The sequence below is a fragment of the Tasmannia lanceolata genome, unplaced genomic scaffold, assembly GCF_043159265.1.
Source record: "Tasmannia lanceolata isolate RefF3 unplaced genomic scaffold, GAP_Taslan_0.1 ptg000044l, whole genome shotgun sequence".
Classification (NCBI taxonomy): domain Eukaryota; kingdom Viridiplantae; phylum Streptophyta; class Magnoliopsida; order Canellales; family Winteraceae; genus Tasmannia; species Tasmannia lanceolata.
Genome location: NW_027518721.1, coordinates 22,023,490 through 22,042,162, shown reverse-complemented (window position 1 = coordinate 22,042,162; position 18,673 = coordinate 22,023,490). Strand labels below are relative to the sequence as shown.

At 39.9% G+C, this 18,673-nt stretch overlaps 1 protein-coding gene across 5 annotated transcripts in view; it reads left to right on the top strand.

The window, feature by feature from the left end:
- SWEETIE (HEAT repeat-containing protein) overlaps nt 1-18,673 on the top strand; it is a 135,689-nt gene that overhangs the window by 68,847 nt on the left and 48,169 nt on the right. For all 5 annotated transcript variants that reach the window (XM_077374177.1, XM_077374174.1, XM_077374173.1 and 2 more), the window contains 5 exons: nt 5,380-5,536; nt 17,059-17,208; nt 17,865-17,914; nt 18,032-18,131; nt 18,221-18,277. In XM_077374177.1, the coding sequence (XP_077230292.1) occupies nt 5,380-5,536; nt 17,059-17,208; nt 17,865-17,914; nt 18,032-18,131; nt 18,221-18,277 (514 nt within the window). The remainder of the gene's footprint in view (nt 1-5,379; nt 5,537-17,058; nt 17,209-17,864; nt 17,915-18,031; nt 18,132-18,220; nt 18,278-18,673) is intronic.

The window sequence follows — 18,673 nt, the reverse complement described above, 5'->3', positions numbered from 1 at the left end:
TTCATGTGATGGAACCATTGTTTTAAATTTCGTTCTGAAATTTCGGTAATTTGGGTCCGAAATTTCGATTAAATGCCATTATTTATTAAAAAAAAAGTATTACAAAATTTCGGAATTCGGAATTTCGGTTTGGTTCGAAATTTCAAAAATTCGGTCTGGAATTTCGAATCAAATTACCAAATTTCGCACCGAATTTCGGATTTCGCCGATTTCGGTGGGGTCAGAAATGGTTACTGAAACCAAAATTTTAAACCATGGATGGAACACAACATCAATTGGCTGTGCCTGTAAAATCATTTCCATAGGTTGATCGTAGCCCTCCAATCGATATAGGCTGATCCTAGCCCTCCAATCGATAAAGGTTTCCATAATTGTTGTTCCTCTTCAGGTGCCCGGAATCCGTCAATATTTTGCAAGTGTCCTTCATGAGTAATAAAAAGTAGTTCTTTCGTCATTGTCATATGACTTTACTTCTTCTTGGTAGTTTTTGCCGTAATTGTCATAGAGAGGTACCATGTGTCGGTACTTTTTGTATGTAGATTATGTTTTTACCCTCAAATAATTTCTCATATAGGTAGATGTTAGATATCACCAAAGAGGTTAATGGTAAAAGAAAAAGTTAATGGCATTATTTTTGGACGTTTGCTGCTGGGTATTTATTGCCCCACATAAATGCCGAGAATACCCCTAAAGAAAATCAGAAATGTGTGCTAGGTTGTGGGACATGAACGAAAATAATGAAAAAGTGAGGATGACTTTAACCCCTTATTCACGCTTTATATATAATATGTGGATTTTTGTTCACTCTTTTGAAGAAAATGAAAACGAAAAAGAAAGAACATTTGAAACTTTTCTTTAGAAGCCACTGCGATTTATGGCTTCCCATTTATAGGTCATCCCATTTGTATTTGCTTAGTCTTTGGATACACTTGAGTACTTGTCAGATGAAAATATGCTCTCTTGCATAGTTTCAAAACTCCCCCGCATTATCACGGACTCCCCTGAGTCGACTCCATTTTAACTTGGTCGTGTTCTTGTCCGAGCCCGTGTTTTTCCCTACAAAGTCAATCAAAATTCCTTTGACTCTCAATTTATGACCGCATCAACCGAGTACCTGACCGCATTGTGCTGAGTCGACTATGATTTGTTTTGGCTGCGTTTTGACCCGCATCCTCATTTTGAGACACCGACTCTTTGTATCATTTTTATTTTGCTTCTTTCAATTTGTTAGCTATTAGAGTGCTCTAAAATCCATGCAACATGGTGGAAAAAAATTCACTGGGATTAATCTCTTTATTATCATTCAACAACCAAAATGACATATATTTATATATATAATTATAATAATGAATTCGAGAATGACTTTATTCCCTTTGTCCTGATCAGTACATCTTATACATTATAATATACATATAGCCACTGCCACTCCCCCCCCCCCCCCAACACACACACACACACACACACACACACACACCACGCCACCCGCCCACCAACACACACCACCACCACCACAACCCTAATTGACATGGAGGGCCAACAAGGGCTGGCCTGTGGACATTCAACAACATACATATTTATGTAATAAGTAGATAGTTTCAAAACTTCCTCGTGGACTCCCCGAGTCAGCTCCCTTTAAACTTGGCCGCATTCTTATTCGAGCCCGTATTTTGCCCCTACAAAGTCAATCAAAACTCCTTGGACTCTCGATTTATGACGGCATCAACCGAGTACTCAGCTGCGTCACCTGAGTACTCGACTTCGTCCTTCCGAGTCAACTAGGATTTGTTTTGACCGTGTTTTTACCCGCATTCGCATCTTGAAACACTGATGAGTACTTCTCACCCCCTCCCCCTCAAATTGACATGGAGGATCAACCGGTCGGCTTATGATCTATAAAAAGCAAACTCACTATTGTGCTCTTGACTATTGGAGTGAACATCTCATCATAGTCAAGTTTCTGTGTCTAATTATATCCCTCAACCACTAGCCTTGTCTTATGTTTGTCAATGATACAATCAGGTTTTTGTCTCACGTTGAAAACCCTCTTGCAGCCTACCACATTCATACTTGCATGTCGTTGTCATATAGGGCCCTCATTTCTTCTTCTATTGCCCTATCCACCTGTCATTGGAAGTTGCCTCGTGAAATGTCAATTGCTCATCTGTTGGCTTGAGGATCGATGCGTTAACTATTCTAATGTCAATTCCATCAGTCATGCCTCGTTTATTGATTTTTTTAATCGACCACTGGGAATTAGAACAGTTCTTCCCAATGTGGCGGAAATAGCAGGAGGTCCTATACCCGCATTGTCCACATCCCTTCAGGTTGCTCTTGTTATCCATCCGATAAACTGTAGTGACACATAGATAGTTGCAACCATGGTTTTAAATTTCGATTGAAATCCGAAATTTCGGATTTCGGTCAACCCTGAAACTGAAATTGGCAATATCCGAAACATTACAGAATTTCGACCGAAATTTCGTCTGAAATTTAAGGAAATTCAACCATAAATCTCGATTTTTTAATTATTTAATATTTTCCCGAAATTTTGGCCTGGATTACCGAAATTTCGGCCGGAATTACCGAAATTTTAGACAGAATTACGACGGAAATTTCCGAAATTTCAGTAATTTCTGCAGAAATTTGGTATGAAATAAAATATTACGTTTGATGGTTTCGTCGGATTTCGGCCAAAATTTCGGTGAGGACGGAAGCGCATTCTGTGACCAAAATTTGAAACCATGGTTGCAACTATTAAACTTGCTTAAATCTTATGTAGGTCAAGGAAAAGTCGAGAAGAAATAGGTGAAGAGAGATAAAAGTCATGGAATTTGATTGCATTGTCTTGATGCAAAGCTCTAATCCTTTGATTTATATGTAATTGAATGTAAATTACACAAAACTGCCATAAGATGCAATTATTTTGTTGTGCAGTTCAATGATGTTGCCTACCAAATATCATTTTCTACAATAATGAAATGAAATGAAATGAAATTCAAATAAAAACATCCTTTCATTTCTTGTCATTTTTTTTTTTTGAAATTGCTTTCATTTCTTGTCATTCTGACCATTTTAGTTGAATTTCAGGAATTTTGGTCGAATTTCGAGAATTTCGGTCGAAATTTGGGGGAATACTCACCTCACCTCAACTCAACTCAACTAAGCCTTTGTCCCAAACTAGTTGGGGTCGGCTAATGAATCCGTTAGAAAATTTTATGAAGAAGGTGAAAGGATCTACCTTGCTCAAATTGACCCATTCTAATCCTGACACTAGTTGGGTTCGTCTACATGAATCAATTTCTTCCATTCTTTCCTATCGACGGTCATGTTCTCTGTTATATTCCTAGCCCTCAAGTCGTTCCTCACTGTTCCCACCCAAGTTGTTTTCGGTCTGCCCCTACCTCTTTTTACTCCGTCAACTTGGCACGAGTCAATTCTTCTCACTAGAGCATCCAAAGGTCTACGTTGATATGCCCAGTCCATCTTAAGCGGTGCTCTCTCATCTGCTCCTCAATTGGTGCCGCCCCCACCTTTTATGGATGTCTTCATTTTTAATTCGATCTAACCTTATGTGGTCGCACATCCATCTAAGCGTTTGCGCCTCTGCTACACTTGTCTTATGCACATGCTACTTCTTGGTGGCCCAACATTCTGAGCCATAGAACATGGCTGGCTTCACAACTGTCTTATAAAACTTTCCCTTCAACTTGGTAGGTATTTTTACGATCGCACAGAACTCCTGAAGCATGCTTTCACTTCAACCAACCTGCTCTTATTCTGTGGTTAACATCCTCTTCAATCTCTCCTTCCTTATGTAGGATTTAACCAATATAGCGAAGGATATCCCTCTTAGGTACCTCCTGTTCAGTCATATTTACTACATCATCTCCCTGCCTCCTTAAATTACTAAAGTTACACTCCATATACTCTGTCTTAGTCCTGCTCAGTCTAAAACCTTTGGATTCAAAATTAGTTCTCCATAACTCTAACTTAGCATTAATTCCTTCTTTGGTTTCGTCAATTAATACTATGTCATCTGCAAAGAACATACACCACGGCACCTCGCCTTAGATGCCCTCCGTAAGTTTATCCATAACTAGAGTAAAAATATAAGGGCTTAGAGCTGATCCTTGGTGCAGTCCTATTGTAATTGGAAACTCACTAGACATGCCATCTATAGTTCAGACACTAGTTACTGCTCCATTGTACATATCCTTTAATCATATCAACATATTTAGTAGGCACTTTTTTCCTTTCAAGGACACACCACACAACACTCTTGGGAACCCTATCATATGCTTGCTCCAAGTCAATGAAAACATATGAAGGTCCATTTTATTTTCTCTAAAGCTCTCCATTAACCGCCTTATCAAGAAGATAGCTTCCATAGTCGATTGTTCGGGCATGAAGCCAAACTGATTCTCTGACACCTTAGTCTCTTTTCTTAGTCTATGCTCAATTACCCTCTCCCAAAGCTTCATGGTGTGACAATTTCGGGGAAATAATGACAAAAAAGGAAATCATGTAGATTTTATTTCGGTGGCGATGGAATGGAAATATTTCCGTCAATTTGGGGAAATTTAAAATCATGCTTTTAACTACTACATGAGATCAGGCAATGGAAATAGAAGAGGACAGAGATGAAGGGGAGATGCATAAAAGGCGTGGAACTCGAGTATTGTCGTTATGATGCAAAGCCCTAATACAAATTGTAACAGAACTTCCATTAACAACACACACTGTAACTCTATGTAACAGTGTTATTTCTAACAGTAAGCACCATAAATAATTCTAACTAACTATATGAAGAAGATGGAAACAGTACCATTTTTTTATGCACAATGGAGTGGTACAAGCTTCCAGAGCTTATTCATTTATCTTATAAAGAGTGAACCACCCAAAGAGCAAGTGGGAGATCTTTTCCTTGTATTGTTTACCATGCTTATTGCTACAAAGATACAGGTTTTTGGTTACTGAGTGAAATGTGTAAATTTGTGAAAAAGCCATATTAAAATCATCCATGAACTGTTGATCATGCTGGTGACATGAAATAGTGCCATCAGTCTCTCCAGGAATGCTGTATAAGTTTGTTTCCAGCTACGAATGTGATGGAAGATTCGAGAAAACAACCATTCAAATGGTGTACTGTCCATTAAGTTGGTCACTATAGATGAAATCAGACCTAAATTTATGTGTTCACTGAACTCGAAATCATAGAGATCACATGGCACCATATAATTCAACTGTGTTACTATGACTATCTATGCATGTATAGTTAAATTCGGTCGCGTCTTCCGAGATCTATAAAAGTATATGCTTCTTTGGTTTCACTTGTAATACTGGCTTCGTAAAATACCGTGGCTATTATTTTGTATGCAGTGCAGGAGGAATGGCATTATCTACTTTGGTTCCTGAAACTGTGAGCAAGATCTCTTCACTGGCCAAAAGTTCAAATGCTGGTCTCCAGGCTTGGTCTTTGCATGGTCTACTTCTGACTGTTGAAGCTGCTGGCTTATCTTATGTATCCCACGTGCAGGTAATTTTTTTTATGAATTAATCATTAATGTGACTTAATGTTGGAATTATACACATCTTTTCTTGTATACCTTCCTGGAATTGAAGGCACTAGTTTTTTTTACCATGTTTGAAAACTGAGACTTGGACTAGGACTTGCCGAGTTTCTTGAGAGTTGAGATTTCGATACACTCCCAATTTGGACAAAACATCAGCTTCATCTCACTCCGTACCTCTATGGTTTGCTGTGACTTCTACTGGCCAGTCTTTACAAAATTGTGATGTATGCCTTTCAATAAATTGTCCTACCAAATAGTCCACTAATACAAATAAATACTCAAAAAACTTAAGAAGCAAATTTTAAAAGCAATATAATGGAACCAACAAGTAAGAGGGAAACCCATGGTAACACCCTCTGTGGCACCGTTTCGCAACTCCTCTACCCTCTGCACTTCCTCAACCCTTTCGCTGCTCCGATACCTGGCTCTCTCCAAATATGCGTCTAGCTGTGACTGAGCCTCCGTTAACGTCCCAAATGAGCGGTAGCATGCTCCGCTAAATTTGTCAACTTGCTCATGGCACTCTGGCCAAGTGTAGTAAATCCCAGGCCTCCTGCCATTAAAGACAGCATAGTACTTCTGCTTCCCCATACTCACCTAACAAAAAGACAACATATCACATGACGGAAAGATGTCAAAGCATCATCCAAATGTCAAAATAGAAAATATGCACCGCCTGCCATTAACCGCCATCCAAATGTCAAAGATAATTACAGATAAAAATAACTACCGCCATAACTTCCAACATCCAAAATAAAAGCTACCACTATAACTACCAACATCCAAAATAAATAACCACCATCCAAATGTCAAAGATCATTACAGATAAAAATAACTACCATCATAACTACCAACATCCAAAATAAAAGCTACCACCATAACTACAAACATCTAAAATAAATAACCACCATCCAAAATAAAACAAAGACTGTAAAGTTCATATAACAGTAACCACCACCATAACCAACACCCAAAAAGTGCCATAAAAGTATTGTTCATATAACAGTAACTACCACCATAACCACCCTCAATCATCCATCTGCTGCCTGATGAAACGAGCCATCTTCCTTCGGATGTACGACCTCCTCTCCTCCTCGTACATGATGAAAAGATGAGCTTGAAATGGATTTATTGTGTGGTACTCTATGGTCCTCAACAAGATATCCTGCGAAAACCCCCCAACCCCTCTAACAGCTTCGCGAAGCTGTGCAAGGTAAGCAGGGGCACGCGCACCTGTGAGGGCATCGGCAACCTTGTCCATGCTTGTTGAGAGACGCGACATACTGTCCAAATGTGCCCCACCCTGACGAGTCCTCTGTTGTCTGGTACCAGCCCGTCTTAAGGGAGATGTCTCACTACCACCATTAATGAGATCTGCTTCTGGAGATGGCGCGTGGTGAGACATGGGGGTATGGTCATCTGCAAAGTCATCCCCAATGTCATCAAGACTGACTGGCTGTGAACTTGCTATGCTTGGATTCTCATGCGTCCTAGACCCAGCCCCTTTCGCGAACTCATCTCCAAAAATTTTGCACATATCGTCATGCAAGACATGATGGGTAGTGAAGTGTTTCTTATGTTGTGACAAGGAGCATAAAAAATAAGAAGATATTGGATATGATATTACTATAAGAAGATTGTATCTTGAGAGGAAGTGTTTCTTACAGCGATATAGTCATCGTAGACCTCTTTCTCGCAGGTGACCATTTTGGAGTCATTGTCCCAACCAAAACCGCTTCTATTGAGGATGATGCAAACACTCTTGTATGTTTCTTTCATAGTCTTGATGCGGTTTTTTATGTGCTCCTTATTGAGTTGGAGGTTAAAAAAGGCATTCATTGCAGTGGCTGCAGCTACATAAGCATGATCCTTAAAACCATTTGGGATTTTGCACCCCTCTGCGATTTGAACTAGAAGGGTATCTACTAGCACTTTGTCCATTTGGTCATTCCAAATGATATTCTTCCTCCTCTTCTGGGAGGTTTGTGGCGCAGTTGTCATTCTGATTCAATATGAACATCCATATAACAACTTGAATAAAAAAAATAACAAAGTTACAACATACAACCATCAAAACATAACAAAGTTACAACATACATCATCCAAGCATAAAAAAGTACAACATACATCATCCCTAACAACTAGCTACTATCTTCCTTCAAAATTTTAATTCATCACACTAATAACAATAGAGTTACTTGAATAAACACGCATACAACCATCAGAACATAACAAAGTTACTCGAAACAGTAAAAGAGTCATACAACCATCAAAACATAACAAAATTACTCCAACCATATATGGAGTGAAACTATAATTCCCTAACGTCAATGACGTCTACTGAAATAATTCCACATCTGTATGCTAAGCATGTTTCTAATTTCCTCTCCTGCTCTTTTGTCATCATCCCTTGATTGAGGAGGATCCCGTGGTATGTCATCATCTTCCACAGTTTGTAGCAAGAGTTGTCTAGCTAGAAAGTTGTCTACATCTTTTAGTATTGAATCATTAGGCATGAAATGCCGAATATGATTATGGATGCAACAACATGCCAAGAAGATGTCAATCTGCTTCTCGATAGTGTACATTAGTTCTTCATTAAGAATATTGAAAAGCTTCTTCAAGACGCCAAATGTGCGCTCAATGACATTTCGACAGGACGAGTGTCTATGATTGAACAACTCATTACTAGTCCGTGGACGCCGCCCGCTCCACTCACTTAGGTGGTATGTGGTCTTACGATGCGGGGTAATGAAATGTCGTAAGAGAGGGTACCCACCATCGGCGAGGTAAAACTTTCCTACAAATAAAAAAAGATTCTATATCAGCAACTAGTAATAAGTGGGAACTTGTTTACTACAATGTAACTATGTCATATACAATGTACCTGGAATAAGTGGAATCTTGTCAGCCCTTGTTAATGCATCCGCTAACACTCTCGAGTAAGAAGCCGAACCCTCCCATCCGGCTAGGATATACGTGAATTTTAGGTCAAAGTCACAGGCCGCCAAAACATTTTGAGCTATAAAGTGCTTACGACAAAAGTAGGCAGGTTTTTCTTCAATACGTACTTTAGCATATATGTATGTCCCGTTATTGCACCGGTGCAATCCTTGAAATATGGCATCCACCTTGGATTCCCCTCAATCTGTGATGGTGTCTCACCTGTCGGTGGTTTGATGAAGAAATCTTGCATACCCAAAATTGCCTTTAGTACTTTGTTGAAATACGTCGAAACAGTTGCCCCTGAACGTCTAGCACATGCTCTAATAGTCCGAACCCTCTGATTATGTCCTATAATATGTAAGAAGATTGCAAGTTGCTCCTCCACTTTACAATGGATTGTATCTTCCAGGGTTCCCCCCCGTTTAAATATTTCGACAAATTGACGAAAGCAGGTGACGTTCATCCGTAGCAAGTTATGACAATATTCATCTGAATTGATGACAAAGGAAATGAACGTACGACGCGTGAAATAATTGCTTTCATAGGGAGCTCTGAGAAGATGCTGTTCGTAGTACTCTTTCCAAAGTACAAACATAGCAGCAACACCAGCCATTAGTAGTGCGACTGCTAGCCCAACTAGCTCATTCTTACGCTTCAACTCAGCTTTTCGTATCAACTCTTTCTTTCTTCTTCTTGTAGGACGACGAGGCATCTTACTCTAACTAAGAAGTTAATAACTCAATGGAAATTACAACACAATCACAAATAAAGCATCTTAAACACAAACACAAATACAAAGAAGACAATCATGAAACAATCCATCCATCCATAAACCCTCCCTCCATAAACAATCCATCCACCCAAAGCCCATCCCACCAAAACCAACCATTCATCCATAACCATCCACCCCCCCCCCCCCCCCCCCCCCCCCACAAACCATCCCCCCACAAACAATCCATCCACAGCCCATCCCTCCAAATTCATCCATTCATCCATAACCATCCATCCACAGACCATCCCCCCACAAACAATCCCTCCATAAACAATCCATCCCTCCATAAACCACCCATCCATCCAAACACATACAAACAAGGAAAGAACATTGACTACCACAGCCAAACAACAGAAGCACATCTATCTATATGATTCATCTCACAAGCACATCTATCTAAATAGATAGAGAAAATAACTGTGAGTGTTGATTACCTTGGAAATGATGGAAAAATTCTTGATAATGAGAATGAAATGTGAGGCTGACCACCTGCAGAACATTCAATACCTCAATTAATAACATTCACCATCACAGATTTAATATTGGAGTAACTACACAAACCATACACAAATCACACACAGTACAAAGCATAGACAATACATAGTTATACTAAAAATGAGGACACCAACCACCTGTAAAACAAGTCAGATTTTAAGCCAAACCATTTCTCTTCCCCAACACAAAAACTGACCCCAAACCCCTTTTCATCTTATTCCCCAACCCAGAGAGAGAGAGAGAGAGAGAGAGAGAGATGGCCAAAGAAATTTAAATTAACAAACCCTAAAGCCCAGAAACCGTAAAACAATAGAGACAACAACCCTCTGGATGGTGAGAATAACTCGTTAAAAAATAGAGACAGCAACCCTCTGGATCAAATAATTTTTTAGACATGGCAGAGATGGTCATTAACAAAAACCCATTTCCACAAATTCATATTTCCAAAAATCCATTTCCACAAATTCCTATTTTTTTAGACGTGGCAGAGATTGAAGCCCAAAACGAAAAAAAAAAGGATTGAACCCGAAACCCATTTCCACAAATTCCTACCTTCATGCCCAAGAAACACTTCAAAGTGTAAACAACTCAAAACCCAACAAAAAAAAAGAAAAGGAACAAAAAATTGAGGCCAAAAAAGAAGATTGAAACCCATTTCCACAAATTCCTACCTTCATGCCCAACATACAGTTCAAGGTTTTAACAACTACAAACCCAACAAAAAAGAAGAAGAAAGGAGAGCAGAAAATTGAAGCAAAATACGAAGATTGAAGCCAAAAAACGAAAAATAGAAAAAAAAAACAAGATTCAAGCACCAAAAACGGAAAAAAAAAACAAGATTCAACCATACTTGTTTGTTGCCGAGGACAAGCGCACGAGGAGAGAGATTTCCGTCGACGAGAGGAAGAAGATGAAGTTTTTAGGGCTTCTTTGTGGCGTGCGAGAGAGAGAGAGAGATGAGGTCTTGTCTTCTGTTTTTTAGGGCTGCTCTTCTCGTTGAAGAGGGTGTTTTTTTTTTTTTATTTACTTAAAATCGCGACGAGAAAGATTTTCCGCGGAAACGAGAGCAAATCCGAGCCTTTTAGTCGGAAATATTTAAGTGGAAAGTGGATGGACACATAAGGCTCCTTGGATTCCACGTCAATATTTCCCTTTCCTCGCGCTTGCTTTCCGGTGACAACAAAACAACCACTTTGCATCGTTTTCGCGGAAAATATGCCAATTTTCTTTTCGGTTTCCGATTGAAACGTGCAACTGAACAGGCCATTAAAGAATATGCCCTTGTAAATTCTAAGAATTTAAAAATAAAAATAAAAAATGACCAGTCCAATCAAAATTAGGGCATAAATGGTGATGTGATCCAACCGTTGGATCATCATTTACTTGCTTTATAGACCATTAGATTGCTATATTTTAGTGTTATTGGACTTGTTTACTGTTATTTTTGGTTTCACTTAGATGTGAGGGGGTGTCCACATCACTAGCGCCCACTCACATGCACACACTAGCCCCACTTACGCCCTATCTTTTTATTTCATTTGTTTAGGCCCCTTTTGCCCGTAAAGACTTATTCTCATAAGTAGTGGGAGAGGGGTAGAATGGACTTTGGTTCACTTAAGTTCTTTTATGCACATGGGGGAAATTAGGAAGGATTTGGGTCCACCACCACATAACCCATGTATATGAGAGACTTGGGAGAGAAACCCTAGTTTTTGGATTGAAAGAAAAGAGAAAAGTGCAAAGCACTCCCCTCCCCTTCCAAGAGACCGACGACCATTCTTCCTCCCCCCCTCTCTCTCTCTCTCCCCACACATGGTGCGAGGGTCTCTCCTCCCTTTACCCCTCACGGCTTGGTGAGTTTTCCCTCTTTCTTTCTACACATTTTCTTATCTCCTTCTCTCTATCATCTTCTCTTGCTAGATCCCCATCTCCTTCCTCTCTTCTTTAACCTATTTTCACCATATTACCACTTCGCCCCTTTCTAGTCCCATTTCCATTGATTTCTATCCTCGTTCTCAACATTCTCGAAGGTTTCTTTGAAGGTGGTTGCTGCCCACACGTAGATCCACGCCCACTAACCACTCCCCCATCATCTTGGACCGTTATGTGAGTATTTCCTTCGGTGAATCACTGTTGCATTTTCTGGTAAGCTTTTGGGAGCCCTAAAGGCTAAAACCCATTTTAGTCCCCCTTAGCCCAAATTTTGCAGTAGATTTGAGCATAATCATTTCCGTGTTGTTTTATGGTGTTTGAGCCTTGATTGATGTTTGTGGGCCCTAGTTTTAATTAATTTATTTTCAGGACATCACACTGTTTCTTTTTATAAATTTCAGATTTAGCCCATTTTGTGCTCTTTTCAATGCATTGGAATGTTTCTATTCAAAGACTACTTAATCTAGAATAAGGTTGCAACTGATTTTCTTCTCAAAATCTAACCATACGTGGGTTTTCCTGGTTGGTTTAAATCATTATGTTTGTGTTGCATTTATTTGGACATGTTATACATGTTACTTTGCTGGCTTAATCCCTACGAGCTCCATGAGATCTTGGTTGTTGTTGCGAACCCTTACGGGCTTGCACCAAATGGGCTCATTGGCTCACCTTTTCCGATCTTCATGATCCATAACAATGTCATGTTAAGATTATCGACAAAGTCCAACAGAAGGCCTTGTTTGGATGCTTTCTTCCTCCTTGTTAAGTGGATTCGTGGCCTTGTTTGTTAAAATTTGGCGGGTTGTATCAATTACTCATTATATGCTAGGCTTCTTTAGAATTCGTGACAAGTTTTTCTTTTCTTTTTTTGGAAATTGAGATTTTTATTTCAAAAAATGCCAAATAAGGGAGAAGTTTTCCCTTAACAGGCTACAATAGTATCGCCACCTACATACAGTACGATTAGCTTTCATATCGGTTATATGCTACCCATCTCCATTCCCCGTTACATTACCCAATAGCCTAACTTGTATCAGATCCTACAAAAGTGCCATATTTGTGGGCCTCACCAAGTCATAATACGTGTCTGCCATGCCACACAAACTTCTCCACCTCATCTCAATTTGCGATTTCGATTTTCAAAAATCCCACTCGAAGACCTAAAGCTATTGCGCGCCCCTAACCGTGCACTATAGCCATTTCTTCTAACGTATGCCAGGCCGTCTTCTTCGGCTGTGTTTTCAGAGAGAGAGAGAGAGAGAGAGCCGGTAGTCTTCTCCGGCAACTATCCCTGCCGGCCAACACCTTCTTCTACACGGTCACCACCTCCAGTCCCTCCTACATCTCTTCCACAAAAGCCATCCATCTCCACCTCTTAAACCCATCCACCACCACAATCAAGTTCAAGATCTAAACGTTAAAAGAAGGAATCTTCCCTCTGGGTGCCGCTCCCGACTCGGAACCTCGATTCAGCGCTCCTTAAGACGGAGCTTCTAGGAAGCGTGATCCCGAAGAGATGGAAACTACTCCCATGGCTCTCCCAACCTACTCCTATTACTCCATTAGTAACCCCCTCACCAACTTACTTGCATCAAACTCCGCCAACTGTTCAAAGTACTTCATTGGAGCAAGCACGAAGGCAAATCTTTAGAAGGCATGATGAAAGAGGTTATGAAAATGAAAACAGTTAAAAATTACTACTTTTGATATAGTTACATTTTGAAAGATTTATATGAAGATAGTTAAAAATTACTATTTTTAGGTACTTGAATTTTGAAAGACATAATCGCACCCGCTTCATGCTTTTATGTTCTAAACCCACCTCACACTACAACCCATTTTCTTCATCCGATTCCGCCATTTTTACGTCAATAGCCCATCTTCACCACCCGATCTCCTGTAGACTTCATCTCGCACCACCACCAAGTCCGCCCTCCACTGCCTCTAGGTCCGGTAACCCCCGGACCTTCCACGACTTTCCAGATCCGGCCTAAAAGGGCCTAATGATGGACTTCAGACGGCCTCTACGACCAGATCCGGCGTCATTGGCCTTCTCCCGGCCTCCACGAACTAGATCCGGTCTCCCCCACAGATCCTTACTACAACGCTCTGTTGTTGCTCAAGATGGAGGCAAATAGTGATGTCTGACTGAAAAGGAGGTTGGCGGAGATGGGCCGGTGGTGGTTGCGAGGTCCGGATCCGAGAAATAATTGTCGAATCGGTGGCGCACGAATCCGTGAAGATCCCTAAAATGCCAGAACCTCTTTCCTTGTGAAAACCTCCTTGAAATACCTTCATTGCAGACCCCTCTCTTTAGTAGAGGAGTACTCCGGTTCTGTTACGAATGGCCAACGACGATGAAGGTCGAGGCCGCGAGGATTGTGGCCGGAAGTGACCGGATCTTCCTCTTCTTCCTTATCTTCTCTATTTGTTGCTCTAGAGAGAGACCCCTTAAACCCTCATCAAAGAAACATTTGCCTCTCTTCTTCTTCTACTTCCAGCTTCTTCTCTACCCAAACCCTAGCAAACCTGTCTACCCAAACCCTAGCTCCTTAGCAAGCCTTTGGCTCTCGAAGGGGGTGCAATTACCCCCTCCACAATAATTTTCAATTCATTGGGGTCTGTTAGATGAAGCGGTGTAATTTACATACCCGATTAAGGGTATTCATGACTTTTCACATGTAACCTAGTTACACACACACACAAACACAAACACACACACACACACACACACACACATATATATATATATATATGAGAGGGAGTCATTCCATTCTCTCTTCCTTTCTCTCCTCTTTTCTTGTTTCACTCTTCTCCCTTGGAGCTCTAGTTACAACCAACATGGTATCAGAGCTATAGCTTCTGATTAAGTTTTTTTGGAGAAAAAAATAACTTCTCTCTCTCCTTTATTTTTTTTCTCAACCCTAACCCTAGCCACCCTCCCTCACCACTTGCCTCCCCTACACCTTGTCGCGCCACTCACTTTGCTGCCCCCTCCTACCTTGACCCTCCACTCCCCAACCATGCCGCCCCCTCCTATCCTAACCCTAACACCCCCTCCCCCACACGGCAAGCGCACAACCCCACCCTGTGCTGCCCTCCCTTTTGCCGTCCCCTAACCTTAACCTTAGCCGTTACCATCTCTACCCCTTGCCCCTGCCCCCTCATAAACCTAACCCTAACCTCCCCACCTCTTTTGTCGCCCCACCACTCATCCAAATAATCCTTTTTTGGGTTTCTTCACGACCCGTACACCCATCTTTGGGTTCCACCTTCTGATAACCACCTTTTTTACTAAAGCTTTGTGCCGATCTCTTTTCTTTAATGAGCTGAACTTTTTCCGTCTCCTTTCTTTATTGGTTGTCAGCTCCGGACTTATGTTGTGCCGATTATTTCGTTGACATGCTGAACTTTGAGAAGTTTTCTCCGTCCGGGCTCTTTGTTGTCGGCTTGTCGCTTTACACTTTGGATATGGGTATGCTACTTGGCTGGTTTGTCTTCATGGTCTCTCCTTTTGTTCCCGAGCCGTGTGATGTTGTGTTGGGCTGATGAAAGTATTATCTTTGTTTTCAGATATTGTAAATCTTCTATGTATTTCATTCTAAAAAAAAAGTCTTCTTTGGTGATGAAAGTATTATCTTTGTTCCTTTTTTTTCTGAAAGGCATTATCTTTGTTCTTATCTTTTTTTTTGAAAATTGACTTTTATTACCCAAAAATGATGTCAAAACGGGGGACAAGATGCCCCCACGTGCATTGGATTCATCCTCATCATGGTGAAGAACCAGTGTTTTAAAACTCGGCTCGGAACTCGGCCGAGTCGACGCGGATTTGCGGTGGCCGCGTTTTGGAGTCCCGGACTCGGCGAGTCCTGGCCGAGTCGTGGCCATTTTGAACTCATATTCCATCCTAACTTCAATCATTCCAAAAAAAAAAAAAAAAACAGATAAGATTTACAGGAGAGAAACGTACCTAAAGCCGCAGAGAAAACCCTCTGTAATACCCTAACTCATGAAGAAGAAGAAGAAGAAGAAGAAGTAGTTCGTTTTTTTACTGGATATAATATGATTTTGTATTTTTGTGAAATGATAAATACGCCCCCTTTCATTACCTGAGACAGCCCTCCAATGTAAAATAGTAGTCATAAAAACACTAGAGAGGGCTGTCCCGAGTAAAACCAAGGGGCGATTCGAATAAAACAAAGGAGCAAATATAATTTATTATTTTTTTGGACAGTGCGGTAGACAGTGAAGTTGTCAATTCCAGCCTGACTTTTGCAGTTTGCTTGTCTTATTCTCTACCTCATTCTGGGTGTGGGTGCCTGGGCAGCCATTTAAGAAGACAAGGATATAATTCTTTTATACGGTGTAACCCCTTATAGTCCCTTACTTTTTTAGAAGTACTACACGGACCACACTAGAGGATGATCCAAACCGTCCATGTGATGGGCCATGGACTGTTTGGATCATATGGACGGTTTGGATCATCCTCTAGTGTGGTCCGTACAGTACTTCTAGAAAAATAAGGGACTTTAAGGGCTTACACCATATAAAATCTCCTTTTTTTGATATATATAACCTCTTTCTTTTGGTTATTAAAAAATATTTCTAAATTTTCTTACATTTTTAACACCTGAAAAACAAAAAAGATAACTTAAACCAAACCTATTCAACATTTACTTATATGGACCTTCAATATATGAGAATATGCCTCCAATTAAATCAGAATCATATCATTATACTCAAAATTTTTCCAAGAAAAATTTCCCATCAATAATATTTTTCTTGCATGTATTTTTTTAAAAATTAGCGGGCTTGCACCTGGTTAGAGGATCTAAACTATTCATTTGTTGGGCCCTACTTAAATGGGTTTGGATTTTTGTATTTTTTTCATTTATTTTTTAATAAAAAATAACGACTCATCTAATTTGGCCGCGCCAACCGTGTTCTTGGGCGCGTCAACCGTGTCCGCGCCGAGTCGACAAGGATTTTCTTCGGCCGCATTCCGCGTCGAATCCGCATTTTTAAACACTGTGAAGAACAGAAACAACTACACCTTTACAAGACGTTTACAATCCCCTCTCTCACGGGTGCAATGAAGATGGACATGGAATCCCTCAAAACACCCTCTTTGGCCAGTCGATCTGCCACTTCGACTTATTAAGCATGAATGAAACCATCACATGGACATGATATTACTCTTACCATATATGTAATTTAATTCTAACCCAATTATCCTTTAATATTTTGTTTTATATAAAATGAGTGTATGTTTAGTATTTTGAATTATATTTCCGAAGAGTTTTTTAAATGATAGCATCCTTATTGTGCTTCAATTTGCAGGAAACGCTTTCCCTTGCTGTGCAGATTCTTTTGTCAGAGGAGAATGGATTGGTTGACCTTCGGGAGGGGATTGGCCGCCTTATAAATGCTATTGTTGCCATCCTTGGTCCTGAGCTTTCCCCTGGGAGCACTTTCTTTTCACGTTGCAAGGTTCTGTTTCATGAATGCCTTTTCCTTTATTTATTTTTTCTCTGTATGTTATTTCTTGCACTGAATCTTTTCTTAATTGACTAATACTGTTGAAACTAAATTATTTTCTTGGCTAAAGTTTCTTCTAAGTGAAATGATATGGTGTACGACTATGTGCATGGCTGCACATAATGGGGATACAACAAACTTGCCACCCTTGATGTTTGATCCAGCGAATCCTGTTATAAAGTCAGTTGTTGTTTGATAAATATCAAAGGCGGCACCATCATTACACGCATGAACGCACTGACACCATATAAAAACTCCTCTTTTAAATTGAGTATATATGATGATACCATGGTTTAAATATCGGTTTCGGACTCAACTGAAATAGCGAAATTTCGGCTGAAATTTGGTAAAAAAAAAGAAATTTCATTTTTTTGTAATGAAATTTTGGCCGAAATCTTGGGGAAAAAAAACATTTCAACGAAATTTCCAAAATTTCAGAAATTTCGGTTTCGGTCTTGACCGAAATTTTGGATTTCGGTCGAAATTTAAAACAATGGATGATACATGATAGTCTTATTGACAAATGTTTACATATCGTTCAGTCTGTTGTTGCAGTATATATGATCATACATGATAGTCTTATTGACATATGTTTACATTTTGTTCAGTCTGTTGTTGCAGAGATAAGCTCCGGACAAGAGATATCAACCCTTCTTGAGTATGTCACTAACATATTTCTGCCATTAGTGTTTGTTTTTCTTTCCAGTAGAATGTTGCTTATGTTTTAGAATATTTGTTTGTGACTGACTGTCTAGTTCATTATTTAATGTTGCAGGTGTATTAGGTTCACACAGCAACTTGTTCTTTTTGCCCCACAAGCTGTTTCTGTGCATTCTCATGTTCAAACTCTTCTTCCAACTCTCTCATCTAGACAGGTGATGATTTAAAAATTATTAAATAAATATAGTAGTTGCACTAATTCATATGCGTCATTTTGACATGATTTACTTCTGCTTTCTATCAGCCAACCCTTAGACATCTTGCGGTATCCACTCTGCGGCATCTAATTGAAAAGGATCCGGTAAGAAAATTGTAGAGGTTTGGCTGGCCATCCTGTTATATCATTGACTTCATGTTGCTAGCAAGCCATTTTCGTTGGGATAAAAGAAGCATGGTTTTGACTTCATAGCATATAGTACTGCTAAAATATAACAACTTTAAATGACTTTACTTTGATGATGTCCAATATCTTCTTTGGAGGCATATCCAATACAATTCCCCTATGATCTGGTTGCCATTTCCATCAGTTTGACATGTTTTAAATGTTTTACAGTTTGTGCAGCATCTAATTTAAGTGCCTACAAGTTCAGTATCTTTTTCTCTAGCACAAAAGTTTGATCCATAACATGCCATCAACTTACAGGCTTTATAATTTTACTAAGAAGATTCTGTACCCTTAAAATTTAATATTATTACT